The sequence below is a fragment of the Pleurodeles waltl genome, chromosome 10 (assembly GCF_031143425.1).
Source record: "Pleurodeles waltl isolate 20211129_DDA chromosome 10, aPleWal1.hap1.20221129, whole genome shotgun sequence".
In the NCBI taxonomy this organism is placed as follows: domain Eukaryota; kingdom Metazoa; phylum Chordata; class Amphibia; order Caudata; family Salamandridae; genus Pleurodeles; species Pleurodeles waltl.
The window spans coordinates 401,550,661-401,570,302 of record NC_090449.1 but is presented as its reverse complement, the minus strand read 5'-3'; the positions used below and the strand labels follow the sequence as shown (position 1 = coordinate 401,570,302).

At 48.1% G+C, this 19,642-nt stretch overlaps 1 protein-coding gene across 2 annotated transcripts in view; it reads right to left on the bottom strand.

The window, feature by feature from the left end:
• The window catches only part of CRAMP1 (cramped chromatin regulator homolog 1), a 982,369-nt gene that overhangs the window by 176,595 nt on the left and 786,132 nt on the right, over nt 1-19,642 (bottom strand). For both annotated transcript variants that reach the window (XM_069210635.1, XM_069210634.1), the window contains exon 17: nt 7,663-7,746. In XM_069210635.1, the coding sequence (XP_069066736.1) occupies nt 7,663-7,746 (84 nt within the window). The remainder of the gene's footprint in view (nt 1-7,662; nt 7,747-19,642) is intronic.

The window sequence follows — 19,642 nt, the reverse complement described above, 5'->3', positions numbered from 1 at the left end:
TGTTGGGAGTTGGTTTTTGCTTCCAAGTCTGCTTGTGGTGGGATGGGCTTGCTAGTCGATAAAGTATTATGACTATTGATGAGGATCCCCTGGAAGGGAAGGATAAATTACTTACCTGTAAATCCCAGTTCTCTTCTAGGGGAATCCTCATCAAAGTCATAAGCAGCCCACCTGGCTTCTCAGACTGAAGCCATTACAGTTGTCAACAAATTCTGTATACATGATCTGTTAGTATTTCCGTAAAAAATGACTTGACACTTGTGTGCCAGGATGGCATACAGAGGGCACTGTGAGGTTCGTAAAGGCACAGTGCTAGTTTTATGCTTACTCTTTGAATGCAGCCTATTGGTTATCAATGCCTCATATTCCCTTTCCTTTCAAATAAAGGTTTGTAGAAGCCTTCCTATAGTCAGCTTAGTTCTTGGATAACATTAATTGTATTGATTGTGATGATTTCAAACAAGAAGTAAATGTAATCTGGGCATTTGTTACCCTTTCTATAGGCGCCTGTACAGGACTATTCAGTGTTTATGACTTTGATGAGGATTCCCCTGGAAGAGAAGTAGGATTACAGGGAAGCAATTTATCCATCTTCAGCATCCTTTATCACTTGCATTAGGACCACTTCCATCAATACTACTGCAATGGCTAAAAGTGCCTGGAGCCGACTGAAGACTAAAAACTGTTTCTGAGGACCTGACTGGACCCCGTGACTGGTTCCCTATTGGAGTTGGTTGCCTATAGTAATTCTAAGTGACCACATTCTAACTAGCCCAAATGTTTTGGTGAAAGAGTATGTAAATGTCAAAGTTGTTAAAGTTGCCAATCCTTGTTTTTGGTTGAGTGAGATAACCTGATTTACTGTACCTTGAGAATTCTATATTTCCAGAACCCTCCGATGGATCTTCTTCATTGCAGTGTTTCAAAATACATAGTAATGTCTATTTTCAAAAAGGGGTGTTCGATTTCTTTGATGTCTTGTCAATTTCTTCTTCAATTGTTTTGGTACTGTTCACATGCTTTGCACTTGTTCCTTTGTGCAAGCCTTGCTGTTCAGAGCCACAGCTACCCAAGGTTGAACTGAAGGTTTGACAAAGGAAATCTAAGAGTCCTAAAGGGGTTGATTAGTGTATTATATGGTGAGGCCACACAACTACACCATATAATACACCACATTTCCTCACATTGTGCTTATCTCTAAATTAGACAAACAATGCCACCATGTGGCAGACTGTCATAAATGCCAGTGTAGACAATTAAGTGCAGGAGCTGAGCAATGGAAACCACCAGCTTAGATTAAGTGCAGTAGTGCTTGGTGAACATGTGTAAAGATTCCACATTGCTCCCCAACAGATACCCAGGAGAGGGACGCCGTAACGTAACACAGCAGTAACAGTCTTAGCCTTAGTAAAATGAACACGCAAGATTTAAGGGTTTGCTTCTTAGCCAATGTGCACCAGCTCTTTATGTGTAGCACTATCCATCTTGAGATGAAATGTGTCTTCATTGCCTTTGCTTTCTCAGCTCCATTATACCCAATAAAGATTTAATCGACCACCTGCAAATCTTTTGTGCGGTCAAGGTAGAACGACAACGCTCTTTTTGGGTTCAGATGGTGGAGTCTCTTCTTCTTTAGAAGGATGAAGTGAGAGCAAGGAAGGTAGGCAAGGTGATTTTTTTGGCCTACATGGAAGGGTGACACAACCTTCAAGAGGAAAGATGCACATGTCTGAAGAACCAGCTTGTCAGGGCAGAAGGTGGTTAAAGGAGGGTGCACAGAGTGCCTGTAGTTCACTGACCCTCCTGGGTGTTGTTATGTACACTAGAAAAATCGTCTTGATGGTTAGTAAATGGAGTTGTCAGTTGTGCATCGGCTCGAAGGACAAGCACATCAAAAAGGTCAAGACCAGGTTTAAATTCCACTGAGGCATGATGAATGGCTAGGGCTGAAATATGTACTGGAGACCTTTGAGGAACCTAGTCCCAACAATTGACTTGAACCAAAAAGGTTGGTGCAGCAATTGCAAAAATGACAAAATCACTGATAGGTAACCCTTAACTATGCCCAGAGCAGTGCCCTGCCGGGCTAAATCAAGAACAAATAAGACTTGAGAGAAGGGTGCAGAGAGAGGGTCAATGTCTTTGGGTGCACACCATGCCACACATTTGTCTCAATGTCAGCCATATACTGTAAGTGGAGAGACACCTGGCTACCAGAATAATGTCACATACATCGGGTGGAAGGACAAAAACTCAACTGATCACTCTCCATGCATTAAAGCAAAGTGTGTCCCGCTTTCGGGTACAGAACACTCCCCTTTTGCTGGGAAAGAAGAGCCTCCCGAAGACACAGCCTGACTGGAGGATCGATGTTCATTCTTACTAGCTGAGGATACTAGACTCTCCATGCTCAATCAGGAGCCACAGTAATGGCATTGGTCTGGTCAATCCTGAGAACTCTGGAGAGATGTGGTATAGATGGAATGGCAATCAGGAGGCCAGAGCTCTACTCAAGATGAAGTGTCTCTAAGCAAGAGCCACCCCTTAAAAACTCCAGCACACAGGACTGCTGACAATGCACATTCTCAGCAGCAAACCTAGGATTTGCACCACTCTTGAAAGAGACTTTGTACCACTTCTGAGTGGAGACCCCATTCATTGTTCACTAGGCATTGACGGCCGGGTTCAGCTGCCCTGGAGTTCAGAGAGCCTGCCAGGTGTTGACCCAACAAGGACATGCCCTGATGTTCCAGCCATGTTAAGAGGAGCAGGTCCCCTTGACAAAGGGTCCATGATCCCATTCCTCTCTGTTTGTTTCAGTACCACATTGTGTTGATGTCTATGAATACCTGCACTAGCCTTCCCCTTAAGGAGGGAAGAAAGGCTTTCAATGCTAGCCGGATCAACTGAAGCACCAGCGGGTTAACATGCAGCCCTGGCTCAGAGACCAGAGTCATCTGATCTCCACCTCTCCCAGATGGCCACCCTGGCCCAGAAGTGACATCTGTCACTAAAGTCAATTCTGGTTGGGGAAGGGAGGGAGGTCTGCCACTCACCCAAATTCGGTTCTTCAGACACTACTGCAGGTCTTTTACAGTTCCCCCTGAAATGTAGTCCATGTCAGAGAGATTCTTCTAACACCGTGCCCACTAGAACTTCAGGTCCCACTGAAGAGCCTGCATATGCCAACGGGCATGCATCACTAGCAGGATGCAGGAGGTCATGAGGCCCAATAGCCTCAGAGTCAGTCTCACCAAAATACAGCATAGAGGCTGAATGCCGGTATCATAGCCTGATTTTCCTGGGCTCACTGCTCAGGAGGATAGGCCAGAACCTCCACGGTGTTCAAAATGGCTCAGATGAAAGGGAGCACCTGAGAAGGAGTCGGGTATGAATTTGGCATGTTGAAAGTTAACCCCAGAGAATGTAGGACGTCCGCCGTAGTCTGGAGGTGGATGATGACTGACAGGAGAAAGCGCCCCTTCATCAACCAATAGTCGAGTAGGACTGGAATCTCTCACATCCAAAGATATGCTGCAACCACCATGGTTACCTTAGTGAACATCAGAGTGGCATTGGTAAGGTCGAAGGGGAGCACAGCGGAAAAAAAAAGTGCTCCCAACCCACCATGAACAGACTTCTATGGGCAGGCAGAACAGGCATATGAGAATTCGTGTCCTGCAAGTCCAGTGCCACCAGACAGAACCTGAGCTAGGGAGCATCATGAACCTCTTCTTTCTCAGGAAGAAGTTGAGAAGGTGCAGATCTAGGGTAGGATGGAGGCCTCTGTCCTTCTTGGGCACCAGAAAGTAGCGGAAATATCAACCACAAGCTACTTCTGATGCCGGCACCCTCTGGATGGCTCCCTCAGGAAAAAGAGCCAAAACTTCCTGACGAAGCAAGGAGAGATGGTCCTCCGTGAGCCGGTCGCAAGTGGGGGGCATGGGTAGTGGTGTGTCCAGAAAGAGGATGGAGTAGCCCCTTTGGGTTATTTGTAAAACCCACTTGTTGAATGTTACTGACTGCCGGTTGTGCAGGTCATGGCATATCCTGCCCCCAACTTGATACCAAATTCAGTATGAGGGCAAACAAAAGGGGTTTGTAGGCTGCCACTGCCAAGAGAGTGGTGGACTGGACCAGCCTCTGGTTAGTAGCCCACGTGGTCTGTGGGAACGACATCTTTGGCCACAAAAAAACTGGGAAGCATGTTCGCCTTGCTGGCTGGGCAGGAATCAATTTTGCTTGAAGCCTCTTTCGTAGTCATGAAAGGAGTGGAAGGCGGACTGGGTTGGTGAGGGGCTGGGGATAGACACAAGGACCTAGTGTAGCTCTGCTATCCTTAAAGCGCACCATCGCCAGGTCCCCCTTCTCACCAAAAAGGCGAGAGCGATCAAAATCATGTCCATGAGCGAAGGTTGGACACCCCCTGAAAAAACAGTGGTTATCAGCCAGGCATGGCACCTAAGGCCACAGACAATGGAATCACTTTGCCCAGTGACTTGGTTGTGTCCAGTCCACTCCCGATGGTTAACTTTGCAGAGTCCCTGCTATCTGCAATTACCTGTGACAATATGGCTCGGATCTCTTCCGAGACCACAGGCAGCACCTGCGCCACAAAATCCCAGATCGTATAAGTGTATTGGTCCTAGTGACAGGCAGTGTTCATCAATGCAATGCTAGGCTGATGGAAAAGAACATCCTCTTACTGAAGGTATCCAGCCTCTTGGATTCCCTATCCGGTTGAGTGGTAAGGATACACCAGACTCAAAGTGGACACCTGGACAACTAAGCTCTCCTGGGTGGTGTGCTGGCTGAGGAAACTGGGGTTCCCAGGAGTGGGGCGATGGCAGGCAATTGTCCTGTGCACAGGAGATCCTGGACAGGGCTTGGATCAGGCCCTGATTATGACATCGGTAAGGGCTTCATTAGATACCAGTAAGGGTTCAGAGGGGGCAACTCCCAGTTAAAGCACCTCTGTCAAGATGTTCGTCTTGACTGCCATCAAGGGTTACTGAACGTCCAAGACCTCAGCCTCCCTGCGCAGCACCATTGTAAAGGAGGCTTCCTCCTCCATAGCCACAGTAGGAGGAGAGACCAAACCATTCCCTGGTAAGATGTCTAACCCATTGGAATCCACCATTTTCCCATACCAGATATCTTCTGTGTCATCTAGGAGATACTGGTATCCATAAGGACAATCAGACCCTCCTATTTGTCACCCTCACCAGGCCTGTCACAAGAAAAGGCCACTGGCCCTAACTCAGAGGGCATGGTCCTGGCCGGCTTCAGAGACACCTGGCCAGCTCCATATTGGAATGGGGTACGACAATGGGGACTGCACTGCCTTGGGGGCACCAGCGGTGCTGGGAGTGTCAGAATTGCAGTCTCACTATTGGCACCGCTCCAGACCCAGCACCGGATCCAACAACAACAATGGCATTTGTAAGGAGCGAGTCTACTCTGGAAGAAGTGTCCTGGCGCTAGCGAAGGGACACCTAAATAAACTTGCTAGCAGAATTGTGCATCGATCTAAGCATTAAAAGATGGGTCATCAGACCTTTCCTAAATAATGTTTCAGAAGATGCAAAACGAAAAGTGGTTGGAAGCAAATTTCAAAGTTTTGTTGTGAGAAAACGGAAGGGCCACTCACCGCGCCTAGCCTTTGGACCCTCAGAACATGCAGGAGCTTCAGTAAATTAGACCTCAGGGAACTACCCTGACAGTAGGCCTTAAATCTGCATCTCAAATACAGAGGGTCCCTTATGCTCAAAAGTTCTGTAGGCCAAGATTAAAGCCTTGAATTTGATGTGACTGATTACAGGAAACCAATGCAGCTGGCGGAGAAGAGCATAAAGTGACTGGTGCAGAGGGGTACAGATGGTGCTAAGGGCAGACACAGGCTAAAGTGTGACTGGAGGCTTCTACAGACCTTTGGGACCTAAAGACACACCAGTGGGAACCAGTCAAGTGTCAAAAATACACAGCATGGCCTTTTTGAAGGCCTCTACATCCAGCAACATTGACCACGCACCTGGGAACTCAAAGGGTGCCAGGACTAGATTTGGTATTGTCTTCGATGGAGACGAGGCACATTGATGCCCTTGCGTCCTCTCTGGAGTTTGAGAGTGGCAGGAAGGGACAGATTCTAGCTTTGATTTCTTTTGCTTTTTCTTGGACATACCCCAAGACTTCAACAAGGAAAAAGATGTGCTGTGGCAACGGAACCTTACTTTCAATTTCAGCAGGTTACGGCATACAGTATTCTTATGCTTGGCAAAGAAAACGTTTGTCGCACTGTCCTGAACGGCCTTTGGATGCATCTGAGCGCTGTCCTCACAGGTCCTGGAGTCATATCCCAACATGACACTTTGTGTGGGTCAATCATAAACATTTGTTTGCAGCAGCCTTTAGACGGTTTGAGTTCTCTTTTATCTTAGGTGGTGATATTTTTCCTTGCACACTAGTAAATATTTGATGAGAAATAGCTCATGAAGACCTAGTAGGACTTCTGGATTTATGTCTGAAGGCGCAGCAAGAATGGAACTGTCAAAGCATGTGTGGCTGGGGCTTATATGTGGCTCCACTCCTTGTTTCTGGAGCGGAACAATATTGGCTTGGAGCAGCAGGATGTCTTGTACTGGAGCAAAGTACCACTTGAAACGATCCGGATCCAGTCTAACGGCTTGCAAAAATTCACACGATGAACTATCTGCGGTTAGAAGTATCCTCCGAACTATAGATTTAAGCCCTGGGGACATTTTATATAAAGTTTGCTACAGTTAGGCCCACTGGTAAGCTCAATGCCTTAACTCTAGTAGATTTAGCAGGCTCCTCAGAGCTTGCAGCCAGGAGGATGTAGGCCTAGACGGCAATTCAGCGGTAAATGGAGGAGTCAACAACTTTCCACAATAAATGAAATGAGTTGCTTGGGAAGAGAAGATCACACTGTGAAGCTTGCTAAAGTAAGGGTAAACTTACCCAATGTCTTTGGTGATACTTAATTTAAGGGCCCGTAGAAGAAGACCCATTTAATAAGCCTTTGACTCATAATTTAAGGGCCCAAATAACAAGTGCCATTTAATAAAAAAAAAATTTAAACTGAAAAGAAATATAGTACGGCCCGGACCAACATTGATTTTGCATAGCTAGCATGGGTCAGCATTGGAAGACTGGGATTCCCTTAAGTGTACTTCCTTAAACAGGCTGTCAGAGACCATGACAGAGGGAACAGTCCAGTGACATGGAAGGAGACCAGAAAAAATGCCTAAGGGTTAGTCTTAGTCTGACTAGTGTGAAAAATAAAACTGTCCAAACTGTAAAAACAGAGAGGTTCCTTCACATGGAGCTGAAGAAAAGGACATAGTTGAGGAGCAAATGTGCAGATACATGATCTAAAGTGTGCATGAAGGTATTTGTCCTTGCTCATCAAATTGTTAAAATCTACTGTGTAAGAGAGGTTCTGGTACCACCCATGGTCAAAACAACAATTACGCCTTAAAGAACATTGACTGGATGTGCAATTATAAGGTTTTCAACAGTACATATATCAATGCCTGAATATTCTGGCGATTTACTCATTCAGTGTCAACTTCATCAGACAACAAATCAAGCTGCTTTTGTCAAGGATTTGAAGAGCACGCATATAACAGAGCTATATTTTACCTGAAAGCTATCAGTAATCTGCACCTCTTGCTGAGCATGTGTGGACATATTGATAACTGGGCACGTTAATCTGCTGTCTTGTCCCTGAAAGTACAAGAACATATAGGTAAGCAAATATCAGGAGTGTGACAGTGTCAGTAAATGGCAAAGAACAGAGTGCTTCATTGGGCTGCTGTGATTTTCATTAGCTGTTCAGTTCTTGGCAAGGAGATAACAGAATTTCATTTCTTAAACAGCTTGCAGTAAGTATTAATTAAACTGAGCTCTTAAATGTAATATAAGATGTAGGAATATGAGGAATATCGAAGCTCAGCATAGTCTTGCAGTAAGGAAGAACAAATTACTTACCTTTGGTAACACATTATCTAGTAGAGACAACATGTAGCTGCAGATTCCTTAACTTTGAATTTCCCAGACGTCAGGCTGGATCCGGAAGATTTTTGAGTGAGCAGTACACCCCTGTGTGCTGTCAGCTGGGTCGTTCAGTTCCATGTGGCATCATTGGTGCTGGAAGTGACATCAGGGTCATCTATATGGGCACCACCCAGGTGTGCTGAAGTCAGTTACTTTTCACGACTTTCCACTGCAGGAGCGCAAAGCCATGATGTGTACTGACATTTGTGTCTCCAAACCAGGGAACTGAAAGAGATCTTCCCTAACCCAAGAAATCTGTCCGCAGAGCGGGGAGGCATCAATGTGCCTTTAGGGAATCTGCAGCTAGCTATTGTCTCTATCAGATAATGTGTTACCGAAGGTAACGTTCACCTGATAGAGACTTCTAACTGCAGATTCCTTACCTGAGAATAGATGCAGAAACATTTTTCTAACCTAAAAAAAAAAAAAAATCCTGTATGACCGAATGGGCAAAATGTCCATCTCTTTGGACCCGACTGTCCAGGCAGTAGTGTTTGGGCAATGTGTGCAGGGACTGCCTGAAAGATGTACAGGACTGGGAATCCAGGTGCCAACATTGGAAACATCTAACACTACGAGATTCCGTGATATATGTTTGCTAATTAAAACTTAGTGGGTGCTGTTATTTACCCTTTTTTCAGGTGAAGGTTGACTACAGACATTTATCTGACTTTTCCACCCTTGCCAGTATTAGTATCTCAACAGACTTTTTATATCTGTATTCCATATGACAGGGCCTGTCAGTCTTTCATTTACTTACATGGGTACCTACCATTATAAAGAACCTAGAGAACCCTTACCTTGGTCCACTATACTACTAATGTCAGTACATATTTATGTCCCAGTGCATTAACAGATGGGAGTCTCTACATTGTAGGGATAGTATCTAACATCATTAGGTGTCAGTCCCTTATATACTAATTTATGGATTACTGTATATATACACACAGATGGGTAGCTTATTATTAATACAATCCTATGAGATAGTCAATTAGACATCCCAATGACTGTAACCTTTGCCTTTGACTCCATGAATGATTATTACATTTGCTGGATCATGCATGCCCGTCGCTATCCCTTTGGGGTCCTTGAATTTTAGGAGGGTAAGCATCTTTCTATTTTAGTTTTTTATATCTAGACATGTAAATCTACACATTTTCACGGTTTTAGAGAACATCACTAGGTGTTTCTACTAGTGTGGTTTGAATTTCATTGGCACATATTGTTTTGCACTTTGTGTTATTAGACTATGGTACGTTTAACAACCTTTTCTTAGGCTCCTGTTCCACATAATTAATTTAGTTTATTGTAACAGTGAGGATTAGGTATGATCTTTTTTGGTCGCATTTAGATCTTTGTAGACTAACTTAGCGAGAAACATGTTGACCTTTCCATTTCAGGCAGTGTAGGAATTCCCAGCCCTGTCCTCTACATACTAGATACCTAAATGAAAGTTTTTTTCAACACAAGCCATTACATACAAGTAACGAAAAATAGATATTCTTACTTTCCCTTGAATTTCTTGACAGAGGCCCATATCCTTAATAAACATTCTATTATATGGTCCCCCCCTAGACAATTTTAACAGTTTACCTCACCAATCCCACATTACTGCATTCACCACCGGCAATAATCTTTAAATGATCTCCAGTAAAGAGACCCCTCGAGGGGCCCATCAGGCACTGCAGTGTTGGCCTGACGAGGAGCAAAGCCTGAAGATTAAGCATGTTACCGAATGCTGAGTGAGGGCTATTGTTCCTGAGTTTGGATACTTCCAGGGACCGGTTGATTTCCCCTAAATTGGGTTGAAATCAATCACTTCCATTGTGGAACTGTGCATCCTTTTTTGATTTTTGTATTCCAACCCCGTGCTTACAGCTTTTTCTCTGGTGAAATGGGCCCTTAGGCCCTCTAGAAGCTGTTTCCTGGCCAGGATGTAGCAAACTTGAATTCAGAGAACAACCCAGTGTGAAGTGGTTTGCTTCTGTACCGTCCGACTTTTCTTTGCTCCAACATATCCCATAAAGAGTTTGTCATCCATCCGGAACTCTTTTGTACTGTCAAGGTAGAACAACAACGCTCTTTTTGGGTCCAGACAGCCTCCTCCTCTTGCGCCTTTTCTTTAGAGGGATGTGGAAGAGTGTAAAACTTGGGCAGGGGGACTGTCCCAAACAGAATGGGGTCACAACTTTTGGAAGGAAAGAGGCCCTACTGCAAAGTACCGCTTTGTTCTCCAAACCTCCCTATTTTACTTTTTTCCCCAGACAAAGCCTGCAGCTCACTCACCTTTCTAGCAGATGTTATTGCCACTAGAAAGGATGTCTTGATGGTAAGCAGCCAGAGGGGACAATTGTGCAGCATCTCAAAGAGAGCACACGTGAGGTAGGTGAGAACAAAATTAAGGTCCCACTGAGGCATGATAAAGGGCAACGGGGGAAATATATGTACAAGCCTTTTGAGAAACCTATTTACAATAGGGGACTTAAGTAAAGGGAGTTGGACGGGGGCGTGGCCGAGCAGCTGAAAATGGTGGCCGCATAAGTCTCTAGCTCCGGAGGGGCCCACGAGTTATCCGGAGAAACAACCCCGACCTAGGGGCTATCCGTGCTGCCGCCGTGGGTGTGGAGTTGTTGGCCTTGCGGGGAGCCGGGAACCCTGCCTGGAGCGCCCGAGAGCCTTGTCTGGAGCTGGTGCGAGACGGCGGCGGCCTGGTGCCCCTCGCGGAGACCGGGGACTGCCATAACTGAGTGCGCCAGTGCGGGACGGTCCTGGACTGCCGGGCGCACCACCTGGGAGGTAGGCGGCTCCGGACCCACTTCGAGGGATCTGGTGCTCTACCGGAGCATTGGTGCGAGCGGTGCTCCGCGAGGACAGGCCGCCGAGGAGAGGGGGAGCCGAGAGGATTTCCCGTGCGCGCCACTGGTGAGGCCCAGAATAGGAAGCCGGAGCCTCTGAAGAATAAGGAGAAAGCATTGGTGGCCCGGGCGGAGTCCAGAGGGGTTGAGGAGACCCCGCATTGGAATCAGTGGAGTGCCCCTGATTTTGGACAGAAGGAGAAGGGGGGAAAAAGAAAGGAAAAATATAATATAAATAAAACAAGAAAAAACAATAAATAAAACAGAGGAAAATAAAAAAGAAAATAAGGAAAATAAAGAAGCAATAACATTGATCACACGAAGAAACGTGGAGGGTGAGTCCCCCCCCCCCCACTGCCCGTGCCATCAAGGGACTGATACTGCGCCCCCCAGCAGAACATAGGGCGGAGAAACTGCATGGCGGCCGGAAGCGGCGGCAGAGGAAGGGAGGTGAGAAGCCCCAGAATACGAGAGGGAGACCCCTCTGGGCATAGTCTCTCGCCCCGCAGAGGCGGGGAGGCGGTGGTGCGGGCCCCTTGACTGGCCCAGGGGGACCGAGGAGAGGAGGCTCTGTTGATTTTCTGGCCCTGAAGGGCACATGGCCTGCTGGCGGCGGGGACCTGTGAACTTGGTATAACTGCACCCAGGGAGAACAACGCCCAAACGGGGCGGGAAAGAGACGGCGTTGACACCAAAATATTAGGCGAGAGGGGAACTGAAGCAGCCGGCAGCCCCAGGCTTTAACCTTGCTGGCCCGAGCTACAACACCCCCGATGTCTTCCAAGAATAGGCACAAGGGTAAAGCCATGGATCGAGCACCGGTCATGGAACGAGGGGGTGTGGAACCCCAGGATCCTCCACAATCTAAAGTGCAGGTTACCCTGGACAAAATCCTGAGTGCAATTAAGGACACAAAAACAGCATTGCGGCACGGTATTAACCAAGTCACAGTCGAAGTAGGACTCTTGAAGGCGGATCACCAAAAACTGGCCGACAGAGTCAAGGAAACGGAGTCCACCCTTGCGGTATTAGCACCGGAACAGAAAGACCTAACAGCTACGGTGATGAACCTAACACGACTAGAACAAAGGGCTGAAGACGCAGAGGGAAGAAACCGTAGGAATAATGTACAGGTTGTGGGCCTTCTGGAGGGAGCGGAGGGCTCAAACATGGTGGATTTCCTTGAGGAGTGGCTGTGCACAGTTGTGGCACTCAACAGATTGACTCCCTTTTTTGTGCTCGAACGAGCAGAAACCGCCGTCGCGAGGCACCGACCCAGGCACAGAGGGAGATGGGGAAGAAAGTGGCCCTGGAGGCAGCGGCCTCCATGAGTGGAGAGGCGTCCCCACCAGAGGGTTCCGGAGGAGAATCAGACGACACAGCGGTGTCCTCCGTGGGGGGCTCGGGGTGCTCGGCCCGAGCCCCGAGAGTGACCCAGCAAACAGCAGATGAACTCTGATAGCTGAACGAAAAAGTTGGCCCCGAGGTAAGGAGACTTGCATGAGCCAGGGGCCCTCGGAGCACGCCACCCCCAACCGGATTCTCACCATTCCGTCAGACTGGCGAGAACTAACACTAAACTGATGAACACGTTGCACTGTTGCACAGTTTTCTGGGCAACCTACTGTTGGAGAGGCGCCCTGGGGAGGGGGAGTTGGGTTTTACGTTTACAAGTTTTGATGGTGCCTGAGAAGAAGTGGTGTGACTATGTAAGATACGTGATAAGATCCAGGAGGGGTCCGACCGCCTGGGTGGGATGGAAAGACTGCAATGCTTATGACATACCAGCATGGCGGAGTATAACTTCATAACATGGAACATAAGGGGGATGGGGTTACCAGCCAAAAGGCATAGAATATTGTCCTATTTAAAGAGAAGGGGTATCCAGGTGGCGATGATACAAGAGACCCACTTGGCGGTAGGAGAAGCAGAGAAACTGAGACGCAGGTGGAGCGGGCAGGTGTTTGCCACTGAATACTCCGCATACGCACGGGGTGTGCTGATTTGGGTCCGGGCTGGGGTTCCTTTTGAGGTAGTCTCAACCAACATAGATCGTGAAGGCCGATTTGTGATAGTGGATGGGAAGCTTCATGGTACCCAGATTGTCCTAGGTAGTATCTATGCTCCCAATCAGGATCAGGCCACCTTCATGACACACCTATCGAGTCACCTCACCCAACAGCAGACAGGAGAAATGTTAATAGGGGGTGGGGGGGGGGAACTTTAATAGCATTCTAGACGTGGATATGGATCGCTCCACCCCACCGGTGTCAGTGGCGGCAACACATACGGTATCCAAGAGATTGGGAGAGTGGTTGGACTGCTGGGACCTAGTGGACGCGTGGCGAGAACAGCACCCTTCTGAGAAAGACTACTCAGGTCTTCACCGAGTGCACACCAGGATAGACAGAGTGGTGTGCACAGCAAACTTGGTGCGGGGAGTGACCCACTCTGAATATCTTGGACGTACCCTATCCAATCATAGCCCGCTACTGATTACGTGGAGGGTGTCCGAAGACAGCCCCCCCCCCCCCATGTGGAGGCTGACCCCGGCCACACTAGAAGATCAAGCATACAGGGACGCCCTCCGTTTATACCTGGCCGATCATATTAAAATTAACAAGGGGACTACCTCCTCTAGGTCCACAGAGTGGGAAACGCTTAAAGTGGTGACGAGGGGTTTATTGTCTGGGACGTACATTGGAGCGGGAGTTGACCAATCTCGAGAAGAAATTACACGAAGGGGAACGAAGAAGGGGCGGGGAGGGGCCAGAACTAGAGGAGTACGACCAAGTAAGGAGGTCCCATACCCAGGTTGAGGAACAGCTACGGTGCCATAATATGCAAAAATATCTAGCCTCACTGCAATCCGAGGAGGGCAGATCAGGCAGGATGCTGGCGTGGTTGGTACGGCCAGGAGGGGATAATGAACTGATCACGAGCGTGCAAGACTGGGAGGGGGTACAGAGAAGTAGGCCGGGACCTATAAATAACGCTTTTAAAGACTACTATACCCATCTGTATAGGAGCCCAGGCGAGCTTAGGACAGAGGAACTTGATGGTTTCTTACATCGGTTCCCTCTGATTGCCCTGGCGCATGAGGAACGTGACAGACTGGGAGGGCTGGTGACAGCGGAAGAAGTGCAGGAGGCCATCACGCAGCTAGCACCAGGGAAGACGCCGGGGACAGACGGCCTCCCAATGGACTTTTACAAAAAGTACGCAACACTGTTGACTCCACAATTGGTGGAGATGTTCACAGAGGCACTACAACGCAGCAGGTTACCAGACTCGCTTAGAGAGGCACTGGTGGTCCCTCTACCCAAATTGAAATCTAGAGAAGCATTGGTTGCTGACTTTCGCCCCTTATAAATGCTGAACAGCGATTTCAAAATCCTTAGTAAGATTCTGGCCAACCGACTGCTCCACTGTATACTCACTCTAGTGCACGCAGACCAGAACAGATTTGTTCAGAACCGCAGCACCTCCCTGAATGTCAGACGGCTATTCGCCATCTTACATATGCCCATAGAGAAGAGACCCCCATCGGGAGTGTTACTAGCAGTGGACTTCGAGAAAGCCTTTGACTCGGTTAGATGGGACTACCTGAGGGCGGTGATGCTACGGACGGGCATGGGGGAGGGATGGGTAAAATGAGTGGATCTATTGTATGGGGCTCCGCTGGCAAGGGTCAAGAAGGGAAGGATGGTGTCTGAGACTTAGCCCATACATAGGGGAACCAGGCAAGGTTGCCCTTTGTCCCCACTATTATTCGCCCTGGCCATCTAACCGCTGGCCGCCAGGATGCGGACTGACGGAGTTGGCAGAGGAGTGGAATGGGGGCAATCAGAGCATGTCATCTCGTTGTACGTTGACAATATTCTCATCTATCTTAGGGACGGAGAGTCCGGACTCCCCTGGGCCCTGCGGAACTTAGAACATTTTGGAACCCTGTCGGGCCGCAAAACATTTATCTTCCCCATGCTGCCAAACTGTGAACGCCCCTCCTCGTGCCCGGAGGACATGATTTGGGCACCCCGCATCTTCAAGTACCTGGGCATACAGGTGTTCTATGAAGCGGGGGACCTTCGGGACGGCAACATCGGGAGGGCACTCCGCTCCTTGAGGGCATCTGTTGGGTTTTGGTGTTCCTTGAAACTGTCAATAAGGGCCAGAATATCATTAGCCAAAATGATTATGCTACCTTGTCTCCTTTATTATTTCGCTAACTTGCCGCTGCTGATTCCATCAGCTTGGTTCTGCGAGTTGAACACCCTGCTTCGGGAGCTCATTTGGGACGAAGGCCGCAGGCGCACATCGCTCTCCATTCTTTGTAGACCGGCTCAATCGGGGGCCTAGGAGCACCAGACTTTGAATCCTATTATCTGGCATCCCAGCTACAATGGGTATCTAGGTGGTTCACCGGAGAGGGTCATCTGGACAGATGCGCCGTCAACGGAGTGAAGGGTATGGATCCGATTATTGCACGTTTGATAAACTGGCGGATGGCACACCAAGCAGACAGTCCCATGACGAGGGTCGCTGCGTCGTGCTGGAAGAGATGCACGAGACGGGTGGGAGTGGGACCACCCTATTCTCCTGCTCTGCCATTGTCGGCACTGATGTTGGGAGTCGAGGAGAGAAACTGGATGGGCACCAGGTTAGGAGCCTGGGAAAAAGCGGGAGTGGAGACAGTGGGGGTCCTATTTAGAGATGGGGTGCAGAGATCCTTTGCTGACCTAGCGGAGGGTAATGGGGTGCCGCAAGGGCAATTCCTCTAATATCAGAGGTTGTTGCACAATCTGAGGGAACACTGGGAGACGGTTAATGTGGAACCCCCTACCCACCAGGTATTACATCTCCTATTAGTATCAGGGGACGAGGCCCACCTAATTACTAAATTATACCGGGCCCAAAATGAGCACGCTTTGGACCCACTTCAATCACAGAGGGAGAAATGGGAAAGGGCAGTGAGCAGGGACTTAACAGACGCGGAATGGAAGAGGGTCTTGGCGTACCCACGGGCGAGCTCTCGAAACACACGACTAAGATACATCCAATACAATTATATACACAGAACGTACCTTACCCCACACCGCTTATCCTTAATATATGGCGGCGGCCCAAGGTCATGCCCCAGATGTGATGACACAGACGCAGACTTCGATCATATGGTGTGGAGATGCCCTGAACTCCAGCAAGGTTGGGGAGAGGTACTGACTGACCTGAATAAGTTATTTGACATGGAACTGACCCTGGCTCCGACTGTGTGCCTCCTGGGTCTTGGAACAGGACTCCCGCGGGGGACGGTGAAGGGTCGATTTCTGGACCTAACCCTGGTCCTTTACAGGAGGTTGATTACATTGGGCTGGAAGTCGCCCAATAGCCCCCCACTGAAGGTATGGAGACAGGATGTAACGAAATGGCCGAGGGCAGAGTTACAGGTTCTGATTAGCGAGGAGGCGCGTGGTCTCAGACAGACTCCTATCGCGCCAGCATGGGAGGAAGTACTGATGAAATGGAATCGTATAGTGATGGGTAAAGAGCCATCAGCAGAGGAGGAAGAAAGAATGGCAGGAATGGGAGTGTGATAAGAGAGATGGCAGCAATAGCTTATCTGTCGGAGCACAACATATGGAAAAGGCGTGAGACCATCCCTGAGTTAGCACCACCTGGGAAGATAGGAGAGGCACAACCTGCGAACTGGTGGAGAAGTAAAGCGAACCACTCCTGCACCCGGCCTCACTTACTCGCAATGGCACCATCAAGTAAAGTTTTTGTTTATTGTTAGTTAAAGACTGCCACGTGGACATTGTAGTAAAAATGACAATGTGGCGCGCATACGAAATTTATTTATGCTCGTGTGACCCCAATAGACCGAGTTCGTAGTAGGTAAAATCCTGAAATAATGACAGAGGATATAATACGAAGCAACTAATATTATTTGCAATAATGCAATAGGATATACACACGGGTGAGGGGGAACAGAACGGTGGCCGATGTCTGTCATGACATGAATAACACGTGTATGACAGCAAATTGTTAATGTTAATAAAAATGTTAATAAAAATATATTTAAAAAAAAAAAAAGTAAAGGGAGTTGGTCAGACAGCTGCAGGGAGGCAGACAGAGCAGAGAGATAACCCTTAAGTGTACCTGGAGCAGAGCCCTACCATGCAAGCGTACGAATGAAGAGAAGAATATCAGAAAGAGGGTTGATAGACTTTTCTGTAGAGTATAAAACAAACTTGCAAAGAGCAGGCATACACCATCTTGGTGGAGGGACGCTGAGCGGCCAGAATAACATTACAGAGTTCGGGAGGAAGGTCGAAGTCTGTCAATTGTCACAGTTCAATCTCCACGTAAGAAGGTGGAGAGTTGACAGTTTTGGGTATAGGACCCTCCCCTGCTGCTGTGACAGAAAATCCTCCCCAAGGGGCAGCCTGATGGGAGGATCAATAGTCCTTCTCAGAAGATCGGGATACCAGACTCTCCGTGTCCAGTCCTGTGCCATAAGGACTGCTTGGGCCTGGTCTTTCCTGATCTTCTTGAGAACTCTGGGTAGAAGTGGCAGAAAGGCGTCCAGGAGGACAGAACTCCACTCGCAATGAAGAGTCTGCAAGTGATAGCCGCCTTTGAAACTCCAACGCGCAAAACTGCTGACACTGCACATTATTTTCGGATGCAGGCAGTTCTAAACAAGTCTCTCCGCAGTGCTGAAAGTGTCCTTGTGCCACCGCTGAATGGAGATGCCAAACGTAATCTGCCAGGTATTGATGGCAGAGTTCATCCGCCCTGGCATTTAGAGAACCTGCCAGGTGCTGAACCACCAGGGCTATGCCCTGCTATTCCAGCCATGTCCAGCAACGCAGGGCCTCTTGACAAAGAGCCACAACCCCACCTCACCCTGCTTGTTGCAGTACCACATGGCAGTTGTATTGCCTGAATAGCTGCACTAACTTCCCCTTGACAGAGGGAAGAAATGCTTTCAATGCTAGCCTATCGCCAACCCACCCCAGGAGTGACGCCTCTGTCACTACGGTCAGATCTGGTTGGGTAAGGGAGAGCAGACTGCCTTTGACCCAATAACAGTTTGTCAACTACCACTGCAGGTTTTCTGCAGTTATCTTTCCAGATCCGGGCAATGTTGGAGATTCCCCTGATGCTTCCCCCATTGAAACTTCAGGTTCCACTGCAGCGCCTGCATATGCCATCTGGCATGATTCACCAGCACCAACGGGATGCAGGAGGTCAAGAGGTTCAGCAGCCTCACAGTCATTCTCACCGATATCTAGGACAGAGGCTGAAACATCAGTATTACAGCCCAAATATCCTGGACTTGCAGCTTGGGAGGATATTGCTGAAACTGCATTGTGTCCAGACCTGCTCCCATGATAGAGCGTCTGAGAAGGAGTCACGTGTGACTTTGGTATGTTGCTACAGTGGAGGTGCCTTCACCAGCCAGTCGTCGAGATAGGGGAGACTGGCACCCTAACCTCCGCAGATGAGCTGTGACCATTGCCATCACCTTGGTGAACACCCGAGGGGCCAAATAGGAGCACTTTGAACTGTGGGTAGGCTGGATGGGAATGTGGAAATAGGCATCTTGCAAGTCCGACGCTGCCAACCAGCCTACTTGGTCTAAGGTAGACAAGACCTGAACCCGTTAGGTCTTAAGGTAACAAGACTGCTGGACTTGGGTGTCGGCATCACTGAGAGCGAGAAACTGAGTCTGATCCTGCGAGGTGTGACAAATGTCGGCCATTTATCACCTCCGCACCAGTACCTGAGAGTAAAGGTGACTTGTGGCCACCCTTCACATGACAGCTAAATTTCTCAGGGAAATCATGGGGGAACAGATCTTATCCCATTCTCTCCGTTATACATGTCTCACAAAAAGGCAAAACAGAAGCAGGACTAGATTCAATACATTTTATCGGATCAACTGCATTCTATGTAAAAATGCATGTATTTTGATTATAAGGATGATGAAACATAATAAAAGCAAGGCACTGACAGAGAAAGTGAACCATAAGAAAAGTCCAACCATACTGTCACAACAGTGGTTCTAGAATCCTAACCTGCACTACTAAGATTCCATACAGGAGCATGGCAGTTAAAGCCCAAATCTGCCCAACAGGTCCCCTGGGAGGAACCTGGCCCCCATCCCTGTGTTTGTAGGTAAAGAAGAGGTCTGTTGGTCTACTGAGAGTCCTCCCACATAGAAGCCGAGAAGGTGAAAGGTCTCAGCAGAAACTGCAAAGGCGATGCGCAGATTGTGATGGCAACTGGTTGGAATTCCCCTCTATCGTGTGGGGGGGAGTGAGGTGTTTTATAATAAAACATTTGATGTTCTAAGAAAACTGCCCAGACATGAAAACATGTATTATTCCATGTATGAGAGTTGGGGACATGATGAACACTTTGTGCTGACAGTAACTTATCACATTCAGCCTTGAACGAAGCACAGAATAAAAATGTCGTGCAGAGAAACGAATAACAGAATTCTGTGTGAAAGAACAAGCTGATAAAATAATAACATCTACGCTAAAATAAAGCTTTTGTTCAAATAATAGGAAGACTACAAATGCACGGCTTGGAGTGAAAGGGCACAAGTTACAGGCCCAAGCTAAAATAATGTGCCTTTGTAACAGCTAAAGTAACCTTATGACATCCTCCACATTCTCGGTTTAAAGTGTAGAGGTCCCTAA